General features: G+C 29.5%; 10 protein-coding genes across 10 annotated transcripts; 5 read left to right on the forward strand and 5 right to left on the reverse strand.

Annotated features, from left to right (window-relative positions):
* Positions 1-402: 402 nt before the first annotated feature.
* On the forward strand, positions 403-1,524 carry FG379_001772 (uncharacterized protein; the record flags this gene model as incomplete). The annotated part of the gene is made up of 1 exon (XM_067327375.1): positions 403-1,524. One exon carries the CDS (start codon positions 403-405, stop codon positions 1,522-1,524), a length of 1,122 nt encoding a protein of 373 aa, XP_067184806.1.
* Positions 1,525-1,604: 80 nt separating this feature from the next.
* Positions 1,605-2,177, reverse strand: FG379_001773 (cyclophilin; the record flags this gene model as incomplete). Its single annotated transcript, XM_067327376.1, has 1 exon — positions 1,605-2,177. The coding sequence occupies one exon, from the start codon at positions 2,175-2,177 to the stop codon at positions 1,605-1,607; it is 573 nt and encodes a 190-aa protein (XP_067184807.1).
* Positions 2,178-2,473: 296 nt separating this feature from the next.
* FG379_001774 (zinc finger protein) lies at positions 2,474-4,045 on the forward strand (the record flags this gene model as incomplete). The annotated part of the gene is made up of 1 exon (XM_067327377.1): positions 2,474-4,045. The coding sequence occupies one exon, from the start codon at positions 2,474-2,476 to the stop codon at positions 4,043-4,045; it is 1,572 nt and encodes a 523-aa protein (XP_067184808.1).
* Positions 4,046-4,784: 739 nt separating this feature from the next.
* FG379_001775 (uncharacterized protein) lies at positions 4,785-5,531 on the forward strand (the record flags this gene model as incomplete). Its single annotated transcript, XM_067327378.1, has 1 exon — positions 4,785-5,531. One exon carries the CDS (start codon positions 4,785-4,787, stop codon positions 5,529-5,531), a length of 747 nt encoding a protein of 248 aa, XP_067184809.1.
* A 165-nt stretch (positions 5,532-5,696) lies between these two features.
* Positions 5,697-8,951, reverse strand: FG379_001776 (uncharacterized protein; the record flags this gene model as incomplete). The annotated part of the gene is made up of 1 exon (XM_067327379.1): positions 5,697-8,951. One exon carries the CDS (start codon positions 8,949-8,951, stop codon positions 5,697-5,699), a length of 3,255 nt encoding a protein of 1,084 aa, XP_067184810.1.
* Positions 8,952-10,342: 1,391 nt separating this feature from the next.
* FG379_001777 (sugar phosphate permease) lies at positions 10,343-12,691 on the reverse strand (the record flags this gene model as incomplete). Its single annotated transcript, XM_067327380.1, has 1 exon — positions 10,343-12,691. The coding sequence occupies one exon, from the start codon at positions 12,689-12,691 to the stop codon at positions 10,343-10,345; it is 2,349 nt and encodes a 782-aa protein (XP_067184811.1).
* Positions 12,692-13,299: 608 nt separating this feature from the next.
* On the reverse strand, positions 13,300-19,719 carry FG379_001779 (sacsin like HSP90 chaperone domain; the record flags this gene model as incomplete). Its single annotated transcript, XM_067327382.1, has 1 exon — positions 13,300-19,719. One exon carries the CDS (start codon positions 19,717-19,719, stop codon positions 13,300-13,302), a length of 6,420 nt encoding a protein of 2,139 aa, XP_067184813.1.
* Positions 19,720-20,479: 760 nt separating this feature from the next.
* FG379_001780 (DNA polymerase delta2) lies at positions 20,480-21,916 on the reverse strand (the record flags this gene model as incomplete). The annotated part of the gene is made up of 1 exon (XM_067327383.1): positions 20,480-21,916. One exon carries the CDS (start codon positions 21,914-21,916, stop codon positions 20,480-20,482), a length of 1,437 nt encoding a protein of 478 aa, XP_067184814.1.
* Positions 21,917-22,704: 788 nt separating this feature from the next.
* FG379_001781 (uncharacterized protein) lies at positions 22,705-23,976 on the forward strand (the record flags this gene model as incomplete). Its single annotated transcript, XM_067327384.1, has 3 exons — positions 22,705-22,741; positions 22,981-23,114; positions 23,188-23,976. The coding sequence occupies 3 exons, from the start codon at positions 22,705-22,707 to the stop codon at positions 23,974-23,976; spliced, it is 960 nt and encodes a 319-aa protein (XP_067184815.1).
* A 509-nt stretch (positions 23,977-24,485) lies between these two features.
* FG379_001782 (uncharacterized protein) lies at positions 24,486-25,154 on the forward strand (the record flags this gene model as incomplete). Its single annotated transcript, XM_067327385.1, has 1 exon — positions 24,486-25,154. One exon carries the CDS (start codon positions 24,486-24,488, stop codon positions 25,152-25,154), a length of 669 nt encoding a protein of 222 aa, XP_067184816.1.
* Between the last annotated feature and the right edge of the window lie 16 nt (positions 25,155-25,170).

Here is a 25,170-nt window from a genome sequence, read left to right on the forward strand (position 1 = left end):
AAGATAATATTTGTATAACAAATGAAAGAGATGTACATGTCATTGGCGCCATATTTCATTCATTACACTTATTTTGACTATAAATAAACGGTTTTAAATCATAATTATACACCCGGTATATATTAAAATAGCATAAAATTAAATTAAAAAAATATAAAATAAAAGTAAAGGCGTTTTGAATATACATTTACATCTTGAAACACCACAAGCCTGTCAAAAAGAAGACAGTCTGAGGATTAAACACGTATAAAAAATAAGGATAGTTTGATATTTAAATGTTGCTCTTAAACTATTAAATTGAGTCACAACAAGACATATATTTTATTTTCTAGAAATAATAATAGCGAGTAAAAATTTAAATATAGTTAAAATATAACTCTCTAAAATATTAGTTTATTTGAGATGCAGAATGAAACAATATTGTGTACAGTATGTGGATTCATAATAAAAGATAAAACACTTTTAAAGGAACACTACAAAGCAGATTGGCACATATATAACCAAAAAAGAAAGTTGGCCAATAAGGAGCCAGTAACAGAGGAGGTATTTAAGAGAAAATTAGAACTGTTAAATACAACAAAATGTATAGTCGAAAAGGGCAATTCGCATATAAAATGCAAGAATCAGACTGATTATCCAATAACAAATAAAAAATGTGACAAACAAGTTAAAATTATTCAAGAATTGCCATATAAACCCACTTACTGTTATTTTGATAATACAATTCACAATACAATGCAAGAGTGCTTAGAATATATGAGAATTAAGTACTCATTTATTATTCCAGACAAAGAATATGTTTCTGATTTTCAAGGCTTAGTTATATATTTGGGTGAAAAAGTATTTGAAGGTCATATTTGTTTATATTGTGATAAAATATTTTCAAGTTTAATGGCAGTTAGGGACCATATGATAACCTTGGGTCATACGATGATGGGAACTCACTTGGAGATACAAAAAGAAGAAATTGAACAATTTTACAACTACTCATCTTCATATAAAGAACTTATACCTTGTTTTAGAAAAATGAGTATAAACAGCGAACAGAACATACAATCTTTACTTGAAAATAATAAGAATTCGTCTAGAGTCAAAGATGAAAGTAAAAATAATGTCGAGGATGAATGGGAGTACATTGATGAAGATGTGGATGGATTTTTTATTGATGATATCTTAAGTGCTTATAATCTAAAAAAACCAGAAATAACCGAATTTGGGGATTTGAGACTGCCTAATGGAAAAGAGGTGGTACATAGAAACATGGCTTATATTTATAGACAAAAAATACATAGAGACGATAACTATCAACTATCTTTAAAAAAATCTGAGGCTATTAATAAAAAGGTAAATATATTGAGTAACAACAATTCAAATATTAATCTCCCAGGAGTCAAGTATTTAAATAAAGTACATATGAAACAGAACTTTTTATTGAGTAATAAAATTAAGACCAATAAATTGAAAACTGGAGTTAACAACAATAAACTACAAAAGTTCTTTGTTAGACAAGATATTATTTGGTAAAAAAATTATATTCAAGAATTAATGAATGAATATTACATTAAAATTAATTAATATATACAATCAATAAAATCCTGGTGTATTTACAATTGACCACACTGATATATAACTATTGGTATCTTAGGTTCACTATTTGGTGGTAAAACTGTTGCATTTTCTATTTTCTTTAAAGTGGCAAAAGAGTCATGTCCAAGTAATTGTCCAAAAACAACATTTTTTTCGTCCAACCACGGACAAGAATTACATGTAATCAAAAATTGACATCCATTTGTATTAGGCGATCCGTTATTTGCCATTGAAAGAAGTCCAGATTTTGTATGTTTTAATATAAAATTCTCATCATTAAAATATGTGGTGCCATATATTGAAATGCTTCCTGTACCATCGTTATTAACAAAATCACCTCCCTGTACCACAAAATCTTTAATTACTCTGTGAATAGTGGCATTCTTGTAACCTATGCTTTTTAAATTCTTTTTATATTCTCCTGTACAAAACTGTCTAAAATTTTCCGCTGTTTTAGGTACTATATCGCTAAACAGCTCTATAACCAATCTTCCTATCTTATTTCCTTCATCTGACAAACACAAGTCTAAAAAAACTACAGGATTATCTTTGTTCCTTTGTGGCCTTAGTTCTGGGTCCTTAATCTGCATTCGATTTTACTTAATATTATTTTTTCCCTTCCTTTAATGACTAATTAAAAACCGTCTATCAACCTTCTTCCATAAAAATCTGTATAAATTAAAGAAAATCTTATTCCGTAAAACTTGTTTGGCTGTTAAAATCCCACTAATTAATCAAATATTTACAATTACTCCTTTTCAAATGCACTTAAACTACATTTTGCTTGGTTTTATTATTGTTAATCAATTTTAAAATTAATTGTTGTGGCGCCGGCGGGGATACTTTTAATTAATGGCTGTAAAAAGTGTAAATTAGATTGTAAATGATGAGCAACAGAAGGCCATGCCAATTTTTTATAAGAGGATCATGTAGATTTGGTGATAACTGTAGGGACTATCATCCAAAAGGAGCCCTTTTCGATGGTTCTAGTCAGCCATCTAGCTTTAGAAATAGCAATAATAATAGCAATGCTGTATTTGGTTCCAGTAATAATGTTTCAAATGAGTTATTTAATCCATTCAATAATAACAAAAACCAAAGTAATTTGAATAAATTAAGTAATTCCAACAGTAACCCAACTCTTCAGACACTTGAATTAATCGGAATTGTAGTTAATAGTGGTGTTTGGCCTTTCGGAAAAATAGGTTTGCTTAATCAGATACCTATGTTTACGAGTTTAGACTTAAGTTTTGAGGAATATCGTTTTAGATTTTATCAGAATGATAGAAGTAGTTGGGAGAGTCTTCATTTTGAAACGTTGAGAATACTAAACGAGCATTACAAAAACTTTATCGAAAATGGTAAAGCTCAGGGTTATTTGCCGATTGATCACAAACTATACAATTTGGACCTAAGTAAGTATTCAAAAATAGGTAATATATATCTTCCAAATTTAGGGAGAGAATTTGTGTCGTCAGATAGTTCTAAGGGTCCGTTTGGAAATTCAAATGCAAATAACAATTGCAATTCATCATTTTCGTCATCTGTATCTACGTCTCCATTTGTAAACCCATTCTCAAGTAGTGCAACATTATCTTCCAATAAATATAATCCTTTCTCTGTGAATGATAATTCTACTGGAATTGTTTTTGGAAGTGCAAGTGGTAGTAATAATAGCAATAGCTTTTTCTCTGGTTTTAACACAAATTCAACCAATGTTTTTGGAGGAAACAACAATTCTATAAATACACTGACTGAAAGTAGTAATACCTTCACTAGTTCTAACCCTACAGGAAATGCATTTGGAGGATTCCCAAGTAGTAGCAATAACAACCCTTTTAGTGCTTCAAACTCCTTTAACAATAATATCCCGTTTTTAAATTCAACTAATTCTGGTGATTCTATTAATATGGCTAACAATACGCAAACCAGTCCCTTTGAAGACATAAAAAACACTGTGTTTAGTGGAAATTCAAGCAGCCCGTTTTTAAATAACTCACCATTTTCAGTAAACCAAAATACACTATCTAGTAACGACAATTTAAATAAGTCGTCATTCTCGAATTCAATATCACCTTTTAATGGCAATAAAAACATTATATCACAACAGCAGTCTATTGAAAACCCCTTTTCTAGTTCTTCACCATCTTCTGTTGTTTTAAATGATCAAAAAGTCTTTCCTGAAATTAATGGTAGCAGTTCTACATCGTCATTTAGTTTATGCACTAATCTACCCTATGCAAATAGTAACAACGTAAATGCAAACAACTTTTTCTCTTTTAACTCAAATAACACAAATAATAATAAATATTCATTTAACAATCCAGATGTAAATGATGAAACAGTCTTTGAAGGCAAACAAGAATTGCTTCCCTGGGAGTACGATGCTTTCACAAGCAAATCATTTGATTGCAACAAAATTCCAGAAAAAATACCTCCAAAGTCCCTTAGAACATGATCACTCACATTTTTATAGATTTCCTTTTTCTTTTATATAAGCATAGTCTAGTTCTTTATATTTACGCTATAGTCACTTATATTATTACTATAATGCAAATTTTTCACATTAATTTCTCATCCCTACCTGTTTCAGACTTGTTTCTTTCTTATCTTTTAACCAAACACCATCTGACAATTTCAATAATCGTCCACTACCTTTAACTTATATCTTCTTCCAACTTTGCCTTGTTAAAGAAACACCCAATGTTTCTCATTCAACTGTCCGATTCCATCTCCAAAATTTGACAAAATTCGGCTCACTACACAACACAAACTGAAACATCGCGTCCTCCTCCTATGTCCTCTTCTCTAAATCCCGTCGCGATATTTGCATTCCTTTACAGCCATAACACGTGCTAGTGTATTGGAATTTCCAAAAAAGCGCCGCCACTGGGGATCGAACCCAGGACCACATGGTTAAGAGCCATGCGCTCTACCTAGCTGAGCTATAGCGGCCCACGGGGGCCGACAATACTGTTCCTGAAATAATCTAATAAAATTAATGGTACCGATCAATAATTACAAAAAAAAGATACCAGTAACTTTTGACTAAATACTTTTATTTGAATAATATATTAATAAAGTATAAATAAACCAAATTAGAAAATAAGCAGAAACATTTGATGCAATAACAACTTTTATGGATAAATCAGCAGTGTCAATCCCGTTTGTTTAAGTCGTGAAACTTTTTTCCAACTATGTCAGATTTAGACGCTGAAATTGAGACAGAAGAAGAAAATTCAAATTATATAGTAGATAAAACGAATAGCGATGAATCAGAAAGTCTAGAAAAAGAGTTCGACGATAAGCTCAAAATTGACGAAGTTAAAATAGGACTATGGGATTTTTGTCAATGTGACGTATCTAAATGCAGTGGTAGAAAGTTACTGAGATTTAAATACGCAAAAAAACTTGAACACAACAACAGATACTCAAAAAAATGGTCTGGAATTATACTAAGTCCAAGAGCCAAGAAGAAATTATCACTGGAGGATATAGATATTGTAAATAAAGGTGGAATAGGAGTTATAGATTGTTCTTGGAACAAAATTGACAAAATACCGTTTCACAAAATACATAATGGAAATGAAAGACTTTTGCCATTTTTGGTAGCAACAAATTCAACTCACTATGGAAGACCATATGAATTATCCTGTGCGGAAGCCATATCCTCTTGTTTATATTTACTTGGATATGAAAACCAAGCGAAAAAAATACTTGGAATATTTAAAGGAGGTCTTCATTTTTTTGAATTAAATAATGAAGTATTTTCACTTTATAAAAAACGAGGTTATAACCATAATAGTGTTGTTGAAATTGAAGGTGAATATTTAGATAAATATTTCGAAGACAAGAAAAATAAGGAATCAAAAGATTATGATTCTCTTTTTTCCTCTATGGATGAATTAAGTAGTGAAGACGATTTGAGCGACCAAAAACATTAATAAATTTCAATATTACTGCTCGTTTAATTTAACAATAAATAAATAATAATTCAGTAAGCCACTTCATAAATATTTAATTAACGATGAAGTAATAATGAAACCATTTATTCTTTAACTAGCTAATTGTTTTGAATTAGTTTGGAACTTAATGCTTTTTTGTTTCCATTATACATTGCTTAATTGCGTATCAAAGTAGCTCATCAATGACAGCCTTGTTTGTTCATTTTCACTAATATTTGAATCTACCGTCTCGAATGAAATATATGGATAATCGTGCCACTGAGACAAATCATCATTTAATAAGTCAATATAACTCGTTTTCTCAACACCTACATCTCTATTATCGTGTCCATCTACATTTTTTTTTTCAGAAATTCCAAAGTAATCACATGATTCATCCCAATATCTTATTAATGACTTTATTAACTTTTTGTCTATATATATTCCTCTATTAGGTAGTTTATCCTTATATTCCACTTCTGAACCAAATAAGTCATTATTCTCATTCATATTGTCTCTACTATTCATTTCATCACAGATTACTGTATTGGTATCTTCATTTTCACTATCATAAACAAATCTCTCACTGAATTTTTTTTCTATTTTTGATATTTCATTAATACCATTCTCAACACTAATAATATGTTTCAATAAACAACCAGGTTGTTTCATCCTAGAACATGATTCTGATATTTTCCACTTTTTTCTCTTATGGTCATTCATCATACCACCAACAAAATGACGATGTTCCAGATAGTTATTTGCCATCTCCCTAGAAACCGGTAACAATGGTAAACAAAATATATGATTGGATATTTTGTTTACCAAACTTCTTAGTAATGCTAATTTATCATCTTTATTATCGATAAATTTACCTATTTGCCTGTCAATCCTCGACATGTGTCCGTTAATTTGATTTGTTTCATCATTAAATTTTCCTTTTGGAACAAATGATAAGTACTCTTCCAATGTATAATTATAATCAAATTCCTTAGATCCAATAATGTCGAAAACTGGTTTTTTTATCTCTTTATCAAATATAATTTCCGTATTAACCATAGTATTTTCATTTACATTGTCCTCGAGCTCGTCTTTAAATTCAAAATATCTACAAGAACATAGTGGAAATGGTTGCGTCACCAAAGACGGAATATGTACTATATCATCTTTTTTATAGTAGTCAACTGATATAAAATCATCTGACCATAATATTTTTGGTCTTGTTTGAAACTCTTTGTGATAATCAAAACCATTTGTCATTGGCAATTGAGACGATAGCTTATTCGAATACTCTTCATCCATTTCACATTCATTATTACTAAGGAGCCAATTTATTAACTCTAATCCACTATACACCTTAGAATTATAATACTTTCTTTTTGTTAATTGCTCGCTCTTAACTTCTAATTCATCGTTTATAACTTCACTATCACTAGTTATACTGTTTGGATAAGTTATCAATGCTCTCCTCATCTTTAAATAACTATTATTACTAGTATCGTCGCTACTCTTGATATTTGCATACAAATCTACCAAAGCACCTTTTAATTCTTTGCAAAGATAGACCTCACTAATGTTATTATAATAGTAATTTGAAAATTCCTTCTCTTCATATTTGCTTTCACTGTCATAATTACTTATTAAATCTAGTGTTATTTCTGTAACCCTTCCACAACTATTCAATGCTAAAAAAATTAAACTCTCGACATCACCATTAGTGTCTTTACCTTCACTTAATCCAACTAATTTATGCTTCGACGTTGATTGTGAATATAAGATTGCTTTTTCCTCTTTTCCAATATTTTCATCACTAGAAATAAATTCGTTTATTGCTTTATAGTTAACAGATAATACGGTAATTCCCGAGTAACCATGGAAGTATTGCGATAAAAAATTGTCATCTATAGAATATCTGTCCATAATATTATCCAAATAGTCTATTGATGACTCCATTAATTGCGTGTTCATAGGATAATAGTACATTCTATCTTGTTCTATATCCCATTTACTCATACCCAATTCTTTCACAAATTCTACTCTAATATTAAAATGCTCATCAACATCACTACCACTATACTCCACTGTTAGTAGAGAATATATAATCATTGGATAATTTGAACAATACAATACTAGGCCACTTTTAACTTTGAGTCTATTCTCGTCACCATTACTTTTTATTCTCGGGAACACCCAGTCTACATACCTAAATCTACATGTTGAATTTCCTATACTCTCTGTAAATGGAATTGAAAATTCACATAGTGGTATCGTTGAATTCTGATTCAAATCTATAATAATAACTTTGCTGTTTCTTGACTCTATGAAGGCTAAAATACTCGAATATATTGGATGAAGTGCTAATCCCGTCACATTTACATAAGATGTATTTTTATTTTTCAATGTTTGAAGTTTCATTAATCTTTCAGTATAAGACACCATCACTTTTAATGTATTATATTTGTCCTCATCACAAGAGTTTTTATTATCTTCATCCTTATTTGGATACACTCTTTTTAGTCTACGGTCCAAAGGTGTTTCCAACTCTAATATATAAATGCATTTACCACCTATAATATATGAATTTGAATTGTAACCATATGAAAAACATTGTATAACTTCTTGCTCAAACTTATAGTAGTCATTTAGATTGTATATTTCCTTAAACTCATTACCTGGATTTAATGAAAACTTTATTATTAACCTATTTGACAGTAATATTGACACTTCCAAATAATCATAAAAACTGGTTGCAATTCCATATATATTCGTATCAGAACAAAACTTTATTTTATTAATCATATATTCATCATTACCCAGTATAGACTTGAATATGTCCTCAACGCTACTTTTCAGTACTATTTCATACTTTATGTTTGACTTATTATCCAAAGACTCAACTGCAGCTTTATCTATACCATCGCTTACTTCCTCCAAACTCAATTTCAGTATCGCTAATTCATTTAAAGATATCAAATATACATATACTCCCTTATTTATATTGTCATAATAATCATAACTCGCCTGCAACTTTAAATCTTTTATCTCATTTTCTGTCACATTTTTAATTGTTAACAGTCTCTCAAAACAATATTCAATATTGTCATTTTTAAAATCTTTTGTATCAAAGTCACTTTTGTTCATAACCAACCTTAAAACCTCTATCCCATTTCCATTTGAATCGTATTTTTGAATCAGTATTGGACCATTTATTCCCAAATCTACACCATTACATGTTTTTAAACAAGATTCAATTTCATTATCTATTATTCTAGACGAATATATATTATAACATAAATGGGACGACGAGTAATTTTTCTCCTTTGGAATCAATGTATTTGTCAATAATGATGTTATATTTGGGCCTCTATGACGCCAAACTACTTTTGAACCATCATATGGAATTTGCACCACTTTAACCATTTTAAAATTATTTCTAATATAAGTCAAAAATACCCCTCACATACCTCGAGCTCACCAAATCCATTGATTTGGACTGTTTTGTTTTATTATATTAACTTTAATTCAATTTAACTTATCATTTAATGCCCCCTTCTTCCGTTTATCACCTCTTAATATACTTACGCAAACTTATTGTCATATTAGTTACTAAATTTAATTAATTAGCACTTCTCACAAAAGCTATCCCTGACCAATTATGCAAAATAAACATATACAAGCGATTCATCTACTAATAATGTGAGTGATATTGATGAAAAGTCTAAAACAACTCTCTTAAGCAACTCATCATCTTCTATTATTTCATCTATATACATAATGGCGCCGAAAATTCCTTTGATTAATGTTGGTATGTCTGTACAATAAATTTTCTTTAATATTCGAAAATGAATAAGTTTGTCTTAATAAAAATAGAGTCTAACTTCCGTACACACTGTAAATATATAGGCATTGTTTTCCCACCTTATAAAAAGAGAGACTAATAATAATGCACTCCCTCGCTTCAAACACTCAAAAGTTATTATTTTTTGTCCTCTTAAAAACAAAGTGAGAAGTGTATATCACTGCCCATTTCAGTGTCCATATTATTTAATTTAATGTCAAAAAAACTTACCAATCTACTATACAAACTTTCATTTATCACGTTTAATTCCCCATCACTGTTTATACTGCATATCAAATTTTTTTTGTTTAAATCCATGTATCTGCTATTTACTTTACTAAAACCTATTATCTTTTCTGATGTTCTAATTCGCTCTATTTTGTTTTAATTTAATAAATTACATATGTTTAAACTTATTTCTTCTATTATTGTCACAAAATTAACAATTTGTATTATCACTTAATTCCCGCCATTTCTGATTCAACACCGTCCTATGAACAGAAAGCTTGCTACCATTGTATGCATGCATTATGTGGGGCGTGTGGCATACCACTTTAGGCAAGAATTGTGCGATGCTAATGTTAAAATTGAGAGACACTAAAAGGTATTGTTTAGAGAACCAAAACCCGGAATGGGTAAAGGGTAAGAGTGAAAACTTTCGAGCAGTCGTCTTTAAATGACTATTCTAATTCCTATATGGATTTCTATAATGCCCAAGGAATATATAAAATAAGAATTATTATCGAATAAATAGCAGCGGCTATGCTATAAAAGGAATGTAAATCATTATCATTTCTCTCCGTTCTCCTAGTCATACTCCTCTACTAAAACAAATAAATCATTTAATTCATTTCAATAAAGTCATATTATTTCTATTTGTCAAGATACAAGAACTTAAAGATCTAAACTTTCGTTTCACTATCAATTCGTCAATAAACATCATCATATCTATACATTGTAATATAGGATGATTTTAGTGATTTCTTTTATTTAACGCAATAGGTAAAAGAATAAAAAAAGAAGTTGTTGAAAATAAAATTAAGCACGAAAAAAGCGAATTCCAACCATAGTATTCACTAATATATGCAGTTAATGTACCTTGTGCAACAGCTCCCAAAGAACCAAGTCCATTAACTATCCCAGTAGCCATTGAATCAATTGACTTGGTCTTTAAACCAGAATTATCTAAAATGTCTTGCGTAGCAGTAGATCCAAGAATACTATCAGGTCCAGAAATGCAAAATCCCATGAGCATTATGCCAAATAATATCAGAAAATTAACTTTAAAAATAGTAATAATGATAAAATTAACAATACTAAATGATATCATTATTGTCATGTAAAACGCAACAATAATTCTCTTACCAGAAAAAACACTGTCTGCAATAGAACCAGCAGAAATAGCACCCATAATCCCCCCTATGTCAAATAACATAGATGAATAGCCAGCAACTGACGGATCATAATTTAGTACTCTAATTAAATAATAAGGCAACCAAAATAACAGTGAATATCTTATTAATTTTACGAAAAAATAGCAAATTGATATATTAAATATACTCTTAATTTTAAATAACAACTTTATTTTTTCTGATAAATCTATGTTCTCATCGCTCTCAACATTATAAAAAGATGTGCACGTATTGTTTGTTTCATTTTCTTTTAAAGAATTATCCATAAGTCCATTTTTTGTACTCTCGATGTCTCCTAGTTTTATCACTTTATCAGAAGCTGCAGTTCTTTTGTATTTATTTTTCTTTGTTGGCGACAACTCTGAATTAAAATGGCTTGTATCTTTGGCGAACAATTTATCTAAATCATTACAACTTAAATCACATTTAAGCGTCTTTTTGAAACCTTCACAGGACTCTTCCAAAGAAATATCTTCACTATCAATTGCACAATTTAAGTGAAATTTCTCATCATTTCCATCATCTTCAATACAACCACCTTCTACCATCGATGAATTTGAAGAAGATATTAATTTATTCGATAATTCGTCTCTAGATGTGTTGCAATTAGTTGTATTTAAAGTTGTTGATGTATTAATAGAACTTCTAAAACTATTTTCACAGTAAATATCATTAACTCTTGTAGAACTAGAGATATTATCAAAATAGCAATCTTGATCACTATAATTTCCATTTAAATATTCACTATTGTTATTTTTATTTGTATCCTTCATCATTATTATCTTTACTGACTCCTCGTATTTGAAACTATTTGATGGATGTCTTAGATATTTATATATAAATATGCCAAATGCAAGTACTATTACTGAAGGAATGTAAAATACATATCTCCATCCCAATTTTGAACATATTGAAGCCGAAAAACCTGTTGAAATAATAGCACCCAATTGTTGACTTGTGGTCCAAACACTAAGTATTTTGCCTCTGTTATTTAAACCAAAACATTGAATTAAATATTTAACTAACATTGGATATGCTCCAGCATGAAATAAGCCATTAAGAAACCAACTAAACAATAACGAAATTGAATTTCTTGATAGTCCAAATACCAATGAAGATACAGATGACAATACAAATGAACAACACAAATATTTGTTTATACTCGTTGATTCAAATAAAGAGGGCAGTATAAGTTGTCCCAGTGCATAGGATCCCAAAAATGCCGTGTCTATCCAACCCAACACTGAAGTAGGCAATGACAAGTCGTCTTGAATTTGCAATTTCACAACTGAAAACGGTTTCCTAGTTGAATATAATATCATGTAAGATGTATATGCCAACAAGAATTTGCTATACTCTTCTCTTGACATTTTTGGAAGAAACTTGTTTACAACTCTTATATTTATGTAGTTTATGATTCTATTTACCTTTGAATAATAGTAACCACAATAAACATTGTTTACATTGCTTTTACCATCTACAATTATATCATCATCAATATAACCACTTACTGCATTACCATCTAATTTTGTTTCATTAAATATCATCCTTTCAAAAACTAATTTGTTAATATTTACACATAAGTTCCCGTTTTTTTTAATTGAACGATTGTCCATACCAACTTTAAAACCAGTTTTATTATTTTTTATATCACTTTTATCGATGACATCATCATCAATTAATATACTAAATTTATTGTCTATATCACAGTCATCAATATTTGACTTTAAACTACTCCTTTCAAGTGATGAATATAGCGTTAAATTCTTTTCATTTGATGACTCATCTCCTACAATATTAAATTTGCCGTATTCTGAACCATCTAATAATTCTATGTCATCTTTTGATAAATTTGCTTCTTCACAATAACCATCATTAAAGTCTCTATTTAATGTTGATGTGTTCCTCATTCATACATTAAATATAAAGTAATTTGTTCACAAATTATGTTTGTTACCCCAATTAATTTACTCCAAGTAACTATATATCAAGTGCTTCCAGTTCCGAATTTATACTTTAATTGTTACTTGGCTCACCGTTAAAGATACAAAAAAAAAGTTGTAACTTAACAACACTTTGTTATTATTTCACCTTAAATTATATTTACCCCTTACTTTTCTTGATAAAAAAGGAACTTCTATCAGACACCAAATCGAATTTTGTATTAAAACAACTATGTATCCACTTTTTTTCTCCCATTAAAACTTGCTTCATCAAAATATAAATGTAATTAAACATTCGACAATGTTAACTATCAATGAAAATTATTCCACTAATTTCAATTGTTTCAAGGTGTATTTATGTAAGTGAACAAATTCATTTCAAGTTATGCTTGAATATTTCCTCTTTTTCACAACAACTCCAAGATATTGTTATTATGGAAATAATTATCAAGATAAAGGCCTTTTTTTAATACCATTAATATTGTCTCTTTGCGGCACTATTAATAATCTTTTATGTGGGAAAAGGGGTAAAAATAAGTGTGTAAATACTGCATACATCAAATATTTATCACAACTTAATAATTTTCAATAAAACCTGCTGCCAACTCAAACTTTCTGTCTTTATCGCTGTCAAAATCTACCTCAAACAAACCGCTAACAAGTTTACAATTGTTTTTTATAAAATCACTTACTTGGTCCACTAATAACCACTGAGATTCATCTGTTCCGGCATCCTTTATTAATAACAATTTAAATATATCATTTCCGGTTTTAATAGATGCTTGAACTTCATTTCCAGAAATATTAAATTGCCAAATAGGTAATTTTGTTGTTTTTACTTCTATTAGACTATGTATAATTACTTTGTTCTGTGATACTTTTGCACCTTGATCTATATATTCTCTTATTATTATAAAGTCAAATGGTAAATAACTCTCATTTATTGAATTTAACCAAACTAATTTAATTAAGCTTGTATCTGTTTCCTTAAATAGTTTGATCTTACACCTTATTAGTTTATTATCCATTTCACTTTTAACATTATTCTTTTCATCATCTATTTTCATACTCTGAATACTCATCAAGTCTTTTAATATATCATCATTGTCATTATTTGCATCCATATTATAGTCCTCTTGATCATGATTGTTGTTGAATATTATATATTTAGATAAATAATCCTCAATTAATTCAAATTTTATTGATTTCAATGTAAATATTCTTGATATTACATTTGGTAATATTTCTTCAAATGAAACTTTTTCTCCCCAAATACCTATTCTCATACTTATTTCTTCTATTGTCAGTGTATTACCATTTTCGTTTATATCATCATTTATTAGCGACATTGGGTATGATCTTACATATCCTTTTATTAAGTCATCCAAATTATTATTTTTTGTAATTTCATTTACTTGACTCAAACTTGATACACCATTATTTCTTGTTATATCAGCTAAAAAGTCTTGTTTATTTATTTCTCTCTCTTCCTGAATTATACAATTTTCTGTTGAACATTGTTCTAAAAACTCTAGGCCTATTTTAATTATTGTGTCAGATTTAATTTCTTCCTCATTATTATTGTTGTGATTGTTGTTAATTAGAGAGTTAGATGAAAATACCGTTAGATGTTTAAGCAATAACATTATTCTTTGTTGTGTAGATAATATAAGCAATTCATACAAGTCAATTCCAATAATCTTACTTATTTCAAAACTTTCTTTTATTGGATCATTCAACAACTTATACAAATCAATTAATTGATCTTTTTTGTCCATGTTATTATTTATAAATAAAATTGATGACTTTTTACCCGGAATTTTTTTAAATAGTACTCCTGTTTTTGTTTTGCTTCTTTTTGGTAAATTGAATCTTTTTTCTTTTAACTCAAATTCTAATTCTATATTGTTTACTTCAACCTCAAATGTGTTCATGAATATCATTAACCAATCTACCAATAATAGTGATATTTCGTTCAATCTATCATAATTCCTATTTGATATGGTAATGTTAATATTACTATTATTTTTGTTACTATTTCCATTATTTTTATTATTGTTATCACTATAGTTTGCAGTATCTTTATAATTTGAGCTATTTCCAAAAGCAAAATTATCTTTTATAGGCTCCAAAGGAATGTAATTTATGTCACACATAAAATTACTAATCATCTCATCTTCCGAAATACAGTATATACATGAATTCTTGTCATGAACATCACATTTTGAATCATTTACGGACTTCCTATCATTTAATATTGATAACACAGATAAATATATATCTAATGATTTGTACTTAAGTAATAGTAAAAATGTTCCCCAAAATTCTAGTGTTAACCATAATTTGTTGTCTAATTTATGTACTCTTTTATAATTATTGTTAAAACCTTTTGTTGTGTTATGTTTTACATTATAACATTCTGTTAGTGTTTTTAATTTAAATATTTCTTTGTAAAAAAAATAAGAGTTTGTATTTGGAGTTAGGGCTAAAGGTATGGTAAATTTATCATTTTTGTAATCCCTAATAGAAATATCCTCCAAACAACAATCGCGACGATTATAAAACTTGAAGCCACCTTTTATCGGTACTTTACCAGAATCGCAAAATTGTTTCCACCATTGTAACTTTTTTCTTAGGCTTAATTTATGGTAAATATCAATAAATTTGTTTATTGACACACTAATAAAAGATTCAAACTTCATCCTCCCTTCTTTAGATCTGTCTTTTGATAAATTTGGACACTCTTTCAACCATAAATATGCGTAATGTTGATGCGTAGGTTGTTCTGACACAAGAGAAAGAAAAAATGGCATTAGTCCTTTCAATCTCTCTTTTTTAATAAATTTGTTAAATATTATAAATGTGCCATGAAAAAAGTCATATGGATCCGACCAAACCATTGTATTGTAATCAATATTCACCCAGTTATAAATTGTGCTTTTCATTAAAGGAATGTATAAGAGTGAATCTTTGTAAAACGCTTTTTTTAAATCAAGCGATATATCAAAATCACTTTGTTGCCCTATTAGTTGATATATATCACACAAAGTATCTATAAGTGATTTATTTCTATCATTATTGGCACTAGTTTCATGAATTATTCTCCGTTCACTAATACCCATCCACTCTTTATATAATGTTTTCCACCATTCTGACTGGATTAATTTGCTTTCTGTTATTCCAAAACCAAATGAAGCTAATTCAATTAAATGATCAATTTCTGTTTCAACTAGTGGGTATGACATTGCAGAAAAATAACTATTCATCTTATCCATATTTTTGTTATTATTTTCAAGTTCTCCCTTAATAATTTTTAGTACTTTAATTAAAGATATTGTCGAAATTTGCGTTGTTACACCCAAATTTTCTAGTGTCTCCATTACTCTTCTTAACTCGTCACCTTTGTCCTCCTCTGTTCTTGTAGATGTAAACCTATTAGAAATCTTACCTTCCTCATTTAATGTGGATGGCAGCTGTACTTTGTATGCATTTCTGAGAGTCACAGGAAGTAAATTTAACATTGTTTTCGATATGTATTTTGGAATACCTGCTAATTCTATGTCTGGAACAAGTAGCTCACTTGGTTTGCTTAATAACGGATCCTTAATTCTCTCACTTTCGATCATGTTATTACCAATATATGAATAATAATAGTCCCTGCTGTTTAGTGATATTGGAATCCAAGAATAGTCCGGTAAAACACTGTCTAAAAAATATGAACTATATGAACGTCTTGAATATTCATTTGCAACCTGAATTAAAGCACCTGCTCTCATTAAGTATACTAAATGCTTGCAATAAAAACAACTCGACGAATTTAATGGATATGTATTTTTGTCAACCATCCAACTTAGTAAAACAGAATCAGTTTTTGGTGGCAATCTATCAAAATTGCAACCTACATACCACTGTTCAAGTAAATTTATAAATTTATTCATAAATGACCTGAAGTACTGGCCATTTAAATCGTATTTACTTCGGTTTGAATGACTCTGTACAATATAATCCGAAGAAATTTCAACAAAATTAAATCTATCACAAACCTTTGAAAAAACCCACTCAACTAATGGTGGCCATAATGGCGGAACTATAGTTAGTCCTTTATATTCGAAATTTTGATTAAAATTATTCATATCATCAATAATTCCACTTTCATACTTTGATTTATTTAATACATTCTTTTTCAAAATATTATTCTTTGATCTTTCCCAATTTGAGTGCAATGTCAGTAATGAAGTTAGTGATTTACTTACTTGCGACATTCTAAGTGAAACAGAAACCGGTTGAACCATATCATTAATTTCAGGATCATTTTCACCAAACTTTAATTTAGAATCGCAGTTCACGCAAATTTTTTTACTATTTATAAGTGAGCATCTTGCAAATTTATCTTTATTTAGTAACTCTTCTTCGTTTGCATAACTTTTTGGTGGATCTTTATTATACATTAAAGCCTTTAAAAACGAAGGTGAATATGTTTGAACTACTATTGGCAACTTCATCAATATTCTCGAATCGAAGTCTATTAGATTCTTGTCCTCAATAATAAGGGGCGTTATTTTTAATAATATCTTTTGTATATCCTCATTTACTGCATATTCCCAGACCTTTCCTATAAGTTGGTCGATTTCCTCAATTATCCATTTATAAAATCTATTCTCTGTTACAACCTCTATTTTGAATGTGTTTTCTATGAAATTTCTTATTTTATAATCACCCAAATTATAAACTTTCTCATTGAAAAAGTCAATTGGGCAAACACTGTTTATTATTTCACTATAATCGTCGTAATCATTAGCTCTCCAATACTCCGTAAATGATTCATCAGGAATAAACACCTTTTTTACTTTTAAATCATTTAACGTTATTCTGCCACTACTATTTGTTGGAATTATTTTCAAATTGCAACAATAATCCTCAAATTTATTAAACCAGTCTTTTTCTTCCTTCTCATTATACAAATAAAAATATAATATTAAAAATACTGTATCGTCATTTATCTTATCTAGTAAATTGTTTGCACTATTTGAGCTTAAAATATTAAAAATATTTATATGATTAATATTGTAAGATAAAAATGATTGTGATATTACCGATCTTAATAATTGTATTATTCTTGTTTCTGTGTAATGCATGCATGTTTGCCCACATAATAATATAGGATGCAATACCGGTATAGTATCATAATTAATATATTTTAGTAATTCAATATGCAATTTACATATTGAGCAATGATTATCATCGTCATATTTTGCATTTAAACATAACTCTGCTGTTTGAATGTTCATGTAAACTTGATCACATTTGCAATATGATCCATCAATTTTGCAAATGAATGGTTTATTTGAGAACTCATTTGAGCATTTAATTGACAATATCGAATTATATTCATTTGATTTTTCTGGGATCCAACTAAATTTTATCAATTCTGAGATTTTTATCTTATAACAACCGTGCAAGTTTAACCCACCATCAAATTTATCATAAATAATATTGTTTTCAGACAAAATACTATCAATAAATAGTGTGTATTCGTGGTTAATTACTTCGATAACTTTGGAGTACAAGTAATTATTGTTAATAAAACAAGCAATAAAGTCTGTTATTTGATTTTCAAATACTATTTTTAATATATATTTGTTCCATTCATTATCAATAATATAATTTTCTCTATTTGCTGTTAATATTAAGTCCTGTATATTAACGTGGAATGGAAGATGTAGCTTATTATCTAGGGGGAATGTGCAGAACAGTTTTCCATTTATCCTTTTTTGCTTACCAAAAATAGAAGATCCCAAAGAGAGTGCGGTATTATTCAATGAATCACCACTTATTTTATCACAAGTTAGATTTCGTTTGTTATTCTTGTGATATAATGGCAATGCAATTGACCAATTTGTTGACTTTCTTGAAACTCTATCTCTAAGTATAGAGTAATTATCAATTAAAAATTCAGATTCAGTTGGTATATTAATATTCCAATTGATCACCATAAAACACGAAGAAACCGAATTTTCCTTCAGTATCTTTGATTTGGAACTGTCTAAATCATCCTCATCAAATTGTCTTACTTCTAGATTAACAATGTGAAATCCGTTTATTTCAGGAAAAGGATTACATGTAGTTTTATCATCATTTGTACAAGCATTAATTGATTCAGTTATTCTTGGAATGGATTTTAAAATATTCACGAACAATGTTCTTCTTAACAATGGAAAAACTACATTCTTACCAGGTGAACAAAACCCTGAATTTTTTCTCGGTTCAACATCAATTACTATTGATTTTATATTTCTCAAAAAAAGGAGGAGATCTGGAACAAATATCTCATGTATGGCAGATAATAATGTCGGAAATTTTCTTTTATTATCGCTTCCAAACGGAAGAAAGTGCACGGTTCCCTTTGAGAAACAATTCTTATTCACATCTTCTTTTGTCTCTATCCACGGAACACCATAATTTAGTATATTATTATGTATAGTTTTAACAACTTCTGGAAAATCTTTTTCATCCTCCCATTTTGGTACTATATACCTCAAGCCTATATCTTCGTCTGGTTCACTTGAAAACCTTATTGAATAGTCCCCACTATATATTCCAGGTTTGTTTGTAATTTTAAAGAACGACATATAACCTATACCTTTCTCACCTGTGAAAAATCTCGATTCGGAATTATTTTTCGAAGAATTTCCTATATCACATACGGATTCAATGTTTCTAGGTGTCATACCAACTTCGTTTATGTGTACAACCAAACAATCCCATCTAAGCAAGATATATATTATAGGACCGTCAATACCCGATTCTTTATTGTCAACAAAATTAGAGTCATCTGCATTTTGTAATATTTCCAATAAAACTCTTCCGAAAGACGAGTAAAGCTCGTTTGTGAGTATCCAAATGGATCTATCCTGTCTTTCTCTCTGCGACTCATTTGAGAGAAATAAGTTCTTCCTTATTTCATTAATGTGCTCTTTGGCCTTTTCAGCTTGCATCTTCTTTTAAATAAAATTTTCTTTTATAGTTATTACTTATTCCATGCAGCATATAGCTCAATTTATTTGTGAGTAAAGAATATAGATTCTATTGTTTACTCAAATATAGGTAATAATTTACTTATTAAATCACTAACCTTTCGTTATAACATTCTATTTGATAAAACCACCATAATAATTAGTTCTTGCGTTAAACCTCAACTTAAAACAACGGATTATATTGAGACTCTGTTCTGTAAAAGAAGCAAACAACTTGCAAGTTGGCGATTAAAAAAATAAAGAATACTCAAAAATATTTTGTCTTGTCATCTAAACTTGATGTAATTCACAAATAAAGGCCCACACAAAAGAATACCATACTGTTTTGTTTTTACTTTATATTTCCTTCAAATATTAAACAAATGAAAAGCACTTTCGTTTTATTCTTGTTTCTAGTTAAATATTCCAAACTTTACTGTATTTACTTTATAAGCCCTGCACCTTACGCGGGAACTCTGTTAAGTATTTGAGACAGTATTGACGACAACCTGCATGTCATAAAGTGATCTTTCCTTGGTCATTCCAGAGGTTACTTCTTCGGAACCAAGGCAATGGTTTCTTTTCTTATATAAGTGGAGATAAAGTGCGAGTACTAATAACAAAGATTTATGTAAAAGAAAATATAAACAAAAGAGGCAATATAAATTACAATAAAAATTGCTATATTTGATTTTTAAGTTAAACTATTAAAAACAAAGCTTGTGAGCAAGGGATTTGTTATTTAATTGAAGGTTATTGTCTTTAATTCAAATGAATTGATGTCCAAAAGTACAATACATGGATTTGTAGAAAAATTTGGAATAGTAAAACAAAGAGGTCCATCATTTGGAAATCTATACGAGTCAAATTTAAATTGATTTCCAGAAAATAATACCTGAGGGAATTCATCGTCTTGATAGTTAAGAATGAAAGGATCACAATCTGAGAAAGGATGACACGGTATTGCGTCTGGACAAACTGGAGCTAGATTTCTAGATGAAATGCAAAACTTTAGAGCTTCAATTGGACTTTTGTATGAAGTATAAAGCGATAATTTTGCTATAGTTTGTCCAGTTATACCAGAAATTCTGACGTTATTAATTCTGAACAAACATGGATTTGTGAATGAAACTAGTGACTGATATTTTCTTGCATGCTTAAAAATATATGGTTGAAATGCTGGTTGGGGTAGAGAAATTGGAACAGGATCCTCATCTCCAGGAATAATTGCCACAGATATAGAAGACGCAAGTTGTGATATAAATGAGTCAAATATTTGAAGTCTTTTCGAGAGGATATCATTGTTAACAATGAGTTTAGTCCCAGTTCCGGTATTTGTTTCTTCAGCTGTATCTAATAATTGAATGGAGTTACCTGCAATTACCAACTGGGATATTCTAGAAGATATAAATTTTTGCTCATCATTAAACGCAACCCCGAGTATAAAGTCTCTTAAAAGTTGTAATGATAACGAATTCTCATAATCTTGACCTATATTCATTCCAGAAATAAAACCAACATAAATTGGCATACTTGAGTTTAATAAACTGTTATTTTCTCTAATTAATATCTTTTCTGGAACTATAGAGAATGTATAATCCTTGACTAAAAAGTTACCGCAAGAAACTCGGCATCCCTTTAATGCAATCACAGTCCCAGATAATAACTCTTTATGCGATATATTGCTTTCGACTACACTATTGTCTATCAACAAAGGCACTCTAGAAAAGCTATCCTCTAGATAAACTTCATCGTCATCACTTATGTAATCACCATCATCCCTTTCACTATTTGGATTGTAAATGTCATGAAGGTATTCGTCCAATATTGTCGGCCTTCTCTTCATTTCTTTTGTTATTAATCCAATAATCACGCATTCCACACCCATCTTTATGTCTTTTAATTCACTGATTATTGGTATTTTACCTTCATTTTCTGCTTTCACTTCTACATTTCTATCAACCGTATTTTCCTCAGATTCTTCAACCAAACTTTCTGAAATATAACAATTCCATTTAAGTAATGCAGATTTTTGTAAAAATGGCAACAAACCTTTAAATCTAGAGAAACAAAGGTGACAATATTGATACGGAAAGTCAAACTTCTTTACTTTGAACCTCTCACACTCATCTACTAAGTTAACTTCTGGTCTTGTTAATTCTTTTTTTTCTAACTTCATTTTACAAGTGCCAAGTATCTGGTATCCTAGGTAAATAAGTGGTTTGTTCTAAATTCACACTAATGAATCAAAAGCGATATTTAAAGCCACTCCAAATCTTAAATGCAACCTTATGATATTACGCTCCTTTTATTTACATTACTATATTACTATTCAGAGGGGCTTCGTACTAAACACCATACAAGTCTTTATTTGCTGTTCTCATGGCGCCAAAACTATTATATACCTAGTAAATGGTAATATCGGCTATTAATAGAATTAAAAAGGGATCTAAAGCAAAATTAATCGGTGCACACTAATTAGTAATTCTTCATGACCGTCCTTTCCGTAGTTTTTTCATTGTATATCATTCCCGTCCGCAGTTAATCCAGTTGTCATTAGTAGTCATTTGGCGGAAAACAGAGTTTACTCACACATCACGTAATACACAGAAATTAAAAAGATGAATCCCTTTATTTTTACATAAACATTAGGTTTACGGGGTGAATCCTTTACCTATGTCAATTTCTTGTTTAATTCTATTTTCAATTTATTCCAAAAATATATTAAATTATAAACAAGTGAATATAAATAAAAATATGCTTTCCCGCTAATATTGGTAACTTGAACAAATGGTGAATAATAATTAATTTGGAATAAGACATTAGAGTGAGTAAATCGACTTTTTAACATAATTATAAGTTATTCTGCTTGTCGGTTTACTTTTTGTTTCAGATCGAGACTTTCAAGTATACTTAAAACGAGTCGTGAAATAAGTGTGAATATTTTCATTTAAATTAAAATCATAAATGGAGTACTTGTGTGAGGATAGCAATTTTGACAAAGGTAAGTTCTCTATGTTTATTTTCTCCTTTCAACTGTTTTGAATATTTGTGTATTTGAAACATGAAGTATGTTCGTCAAACTATCAAGGAGAAAGGTTAATTTTGGAAGAATAATGAAGAAACATTTAGTTTATAACAGATAAATAAATACTTTGTATTTCTTTATTTTTTCCATAATTTGCCTTAGATGAATGCAAAAACCTTTACTTTGACTTGATTTACATTAATTAATATATTTAGAAAACCTTAATGTAAATAATATAGGAAAGCACGAATTGGATTATATAGATAATATTTATAGCGTAAAGAATATAGGGATTACTGAAGAGGAAGAATTAGCCCATATAAGAAAATCCCATGAAACCATATTTTCAGTAAGTCATTCTTTTCCACTTGTTGGAATACAAAACAGCTTTTATAACTCCGAAAAAAATCATCACTAATTAGGCATGGATAAACGAGCTAGTATCACCTGAATTGCTAGAATACTATGAGAATGAGATAAAATCTCTTTGTTATTCAATAAACAAAGAAAAAGAAAAGCAAATAATGTTGAGAAGCGAAAGAAACTACCGTGACATGATTGAGAGAGTTGAAAGTGATCTTATAAATATTCACATTTATAGATCAAGTTGTGCACTTAGAATGTATTTAAGACAGAGAATTCTAAAAATATCGGAATATCCTGATTTTTCAATAGCAAATTCAAGACTTGAAGGTGAGAGAGATGAAAACGAGATGTGTAATGAAGGCGATAATGAAAATGAAAACAAAACAAATGGAAGGTCCTTTCCAAATATAAGTGAAGAAGAGGCAACGTTCGCATTAAAACTTTCGAGACTTCAGTGGAAATACTTGGATGATGTGGTTTCAAAGATGAAAAATACACTAGCAACTGATAATAATGTTCCCATTCCCTCCCCTTCTTTTCACAGAGTTGTGCGTTTCCAATGCAAAGATTCCGCTGAAAATGACCGTTTAGAACTTGGATCTTTGGAAAACAGTGTACCTACGCAATTTGAGGATTGTCTATACAACAAAGATTCGAATAACGATTTAGACGGTATCGAAAATTTGCCTGGAAGCAATTCTGACTCCCAAAATGAAACAGAACAAACTATAGATATTGAAAAAGGAAAAATTTACACGTCCAAGTATGAAGATATTAGAAATTTTCTCATTCAGGGTCGTGTTCAACTTTGGCCGTGGCCACCTATAATTTCAAATAGAAAATAGTTAATTCCATCGTATTATCATCATTATTTCTTTCAATATTTACTCTTGTTGAAAATAATTTCAATTTGCCCTTTTTACCCTAAGCAGGCTCCGTGGACGCGCTCTGTGGGGTTGTGTGGCGCTTTATTTTTTACTTAAAGTGCAAAAATAATCAAACGAAAATCTGAATATAACGGTTGTGAGGGAGAGAGTAAAAATTACTAAGGAATAGCAAATATAAAAACCAGGGAATACATTGGACTGAGACATTTCCAACTTCAAATAGACAATAGCTTTTTAACTTTTCAGTACACATTTGGATTTGTACACAGTGATTTAAATATATGAATTTATTTGTCATTAATTTTGAGTGTATTCTGGAGGTAATATCGTATTGTGTCAAATAAGTGGAAAATAAAGCAATAAATATTAGAAGAGAGTAATATTTACTAGACAAGTAGTTTATTCATCGTTTGAACATTGAATTATCGTGGCAATAAAAATATATAAATAGTTAACAATAAAGTAACATGTATAGGGAGCAAATATCTTCGTTGGATTCACCAGCAAACAATAATGTTGGAGGTTCTAGTTTTACAAGAATGGACAGTGCTCGCTCAAGCTTAAAATCAGGTTCAATGTCTTCTGGAGGTGTGGGCGGAATGGGAGGAAGATCTGTTGAATACGGCCCAACTGTACAACAAATACTGGAAACATATGAGCATTTAAGAAATAAAGCACAAAGTGTTGCAAAGAGAAAACTGAGATCGTGGGAAAATGATTTTTTTTTGCTTTCTTCCTTTCAAAAAATTTCACAGCCAAAAGAAATTACAGATAGACTCGAAAGGAATATACGTTACTTTTTATTAAATTACATAGTAATAATTTTTGGAATGACGTTATTATCATTGATATTAAATCCTGTTTCACTTATAATAATTATTTTGGCTACATTCTCATCAGCTTTTGTTGCCTCCAGGCCAACAGATGTAATAATTTTGCCCGGTGATAATTCTATAAGCAAGAAGGCTGCTCTTTATACAATGGCTGCAATCACGACTCTTGTTATTCTTACATTTTCAGGCACTCTCCTATTAACATCACTAGCCATTTCCATTATTCTAGTTATTATTCATGCTTCCATTCATGTTGGCAAACAAAATTATGACCAAGTTGCGAGTCTAGATAGTGAGGTTTAAATTAATCACATTCAAA

The sequence above is a fragment of the Cryptosporidium bovis genome (assembly GCF_009768925.1).
Source record: "Cryptosporidium bovis isolate 45015 chromosome Unknown contig_25, whole genome shotgun sequence".
Classification (NCBI taxonomy): domain Eukaryota; phylum Apicomplexa; class Conoidasida; order Eucoccidiorida; family Cryptosporidiidae; genus Cryptosporidium; species Cryptosporidium bovis.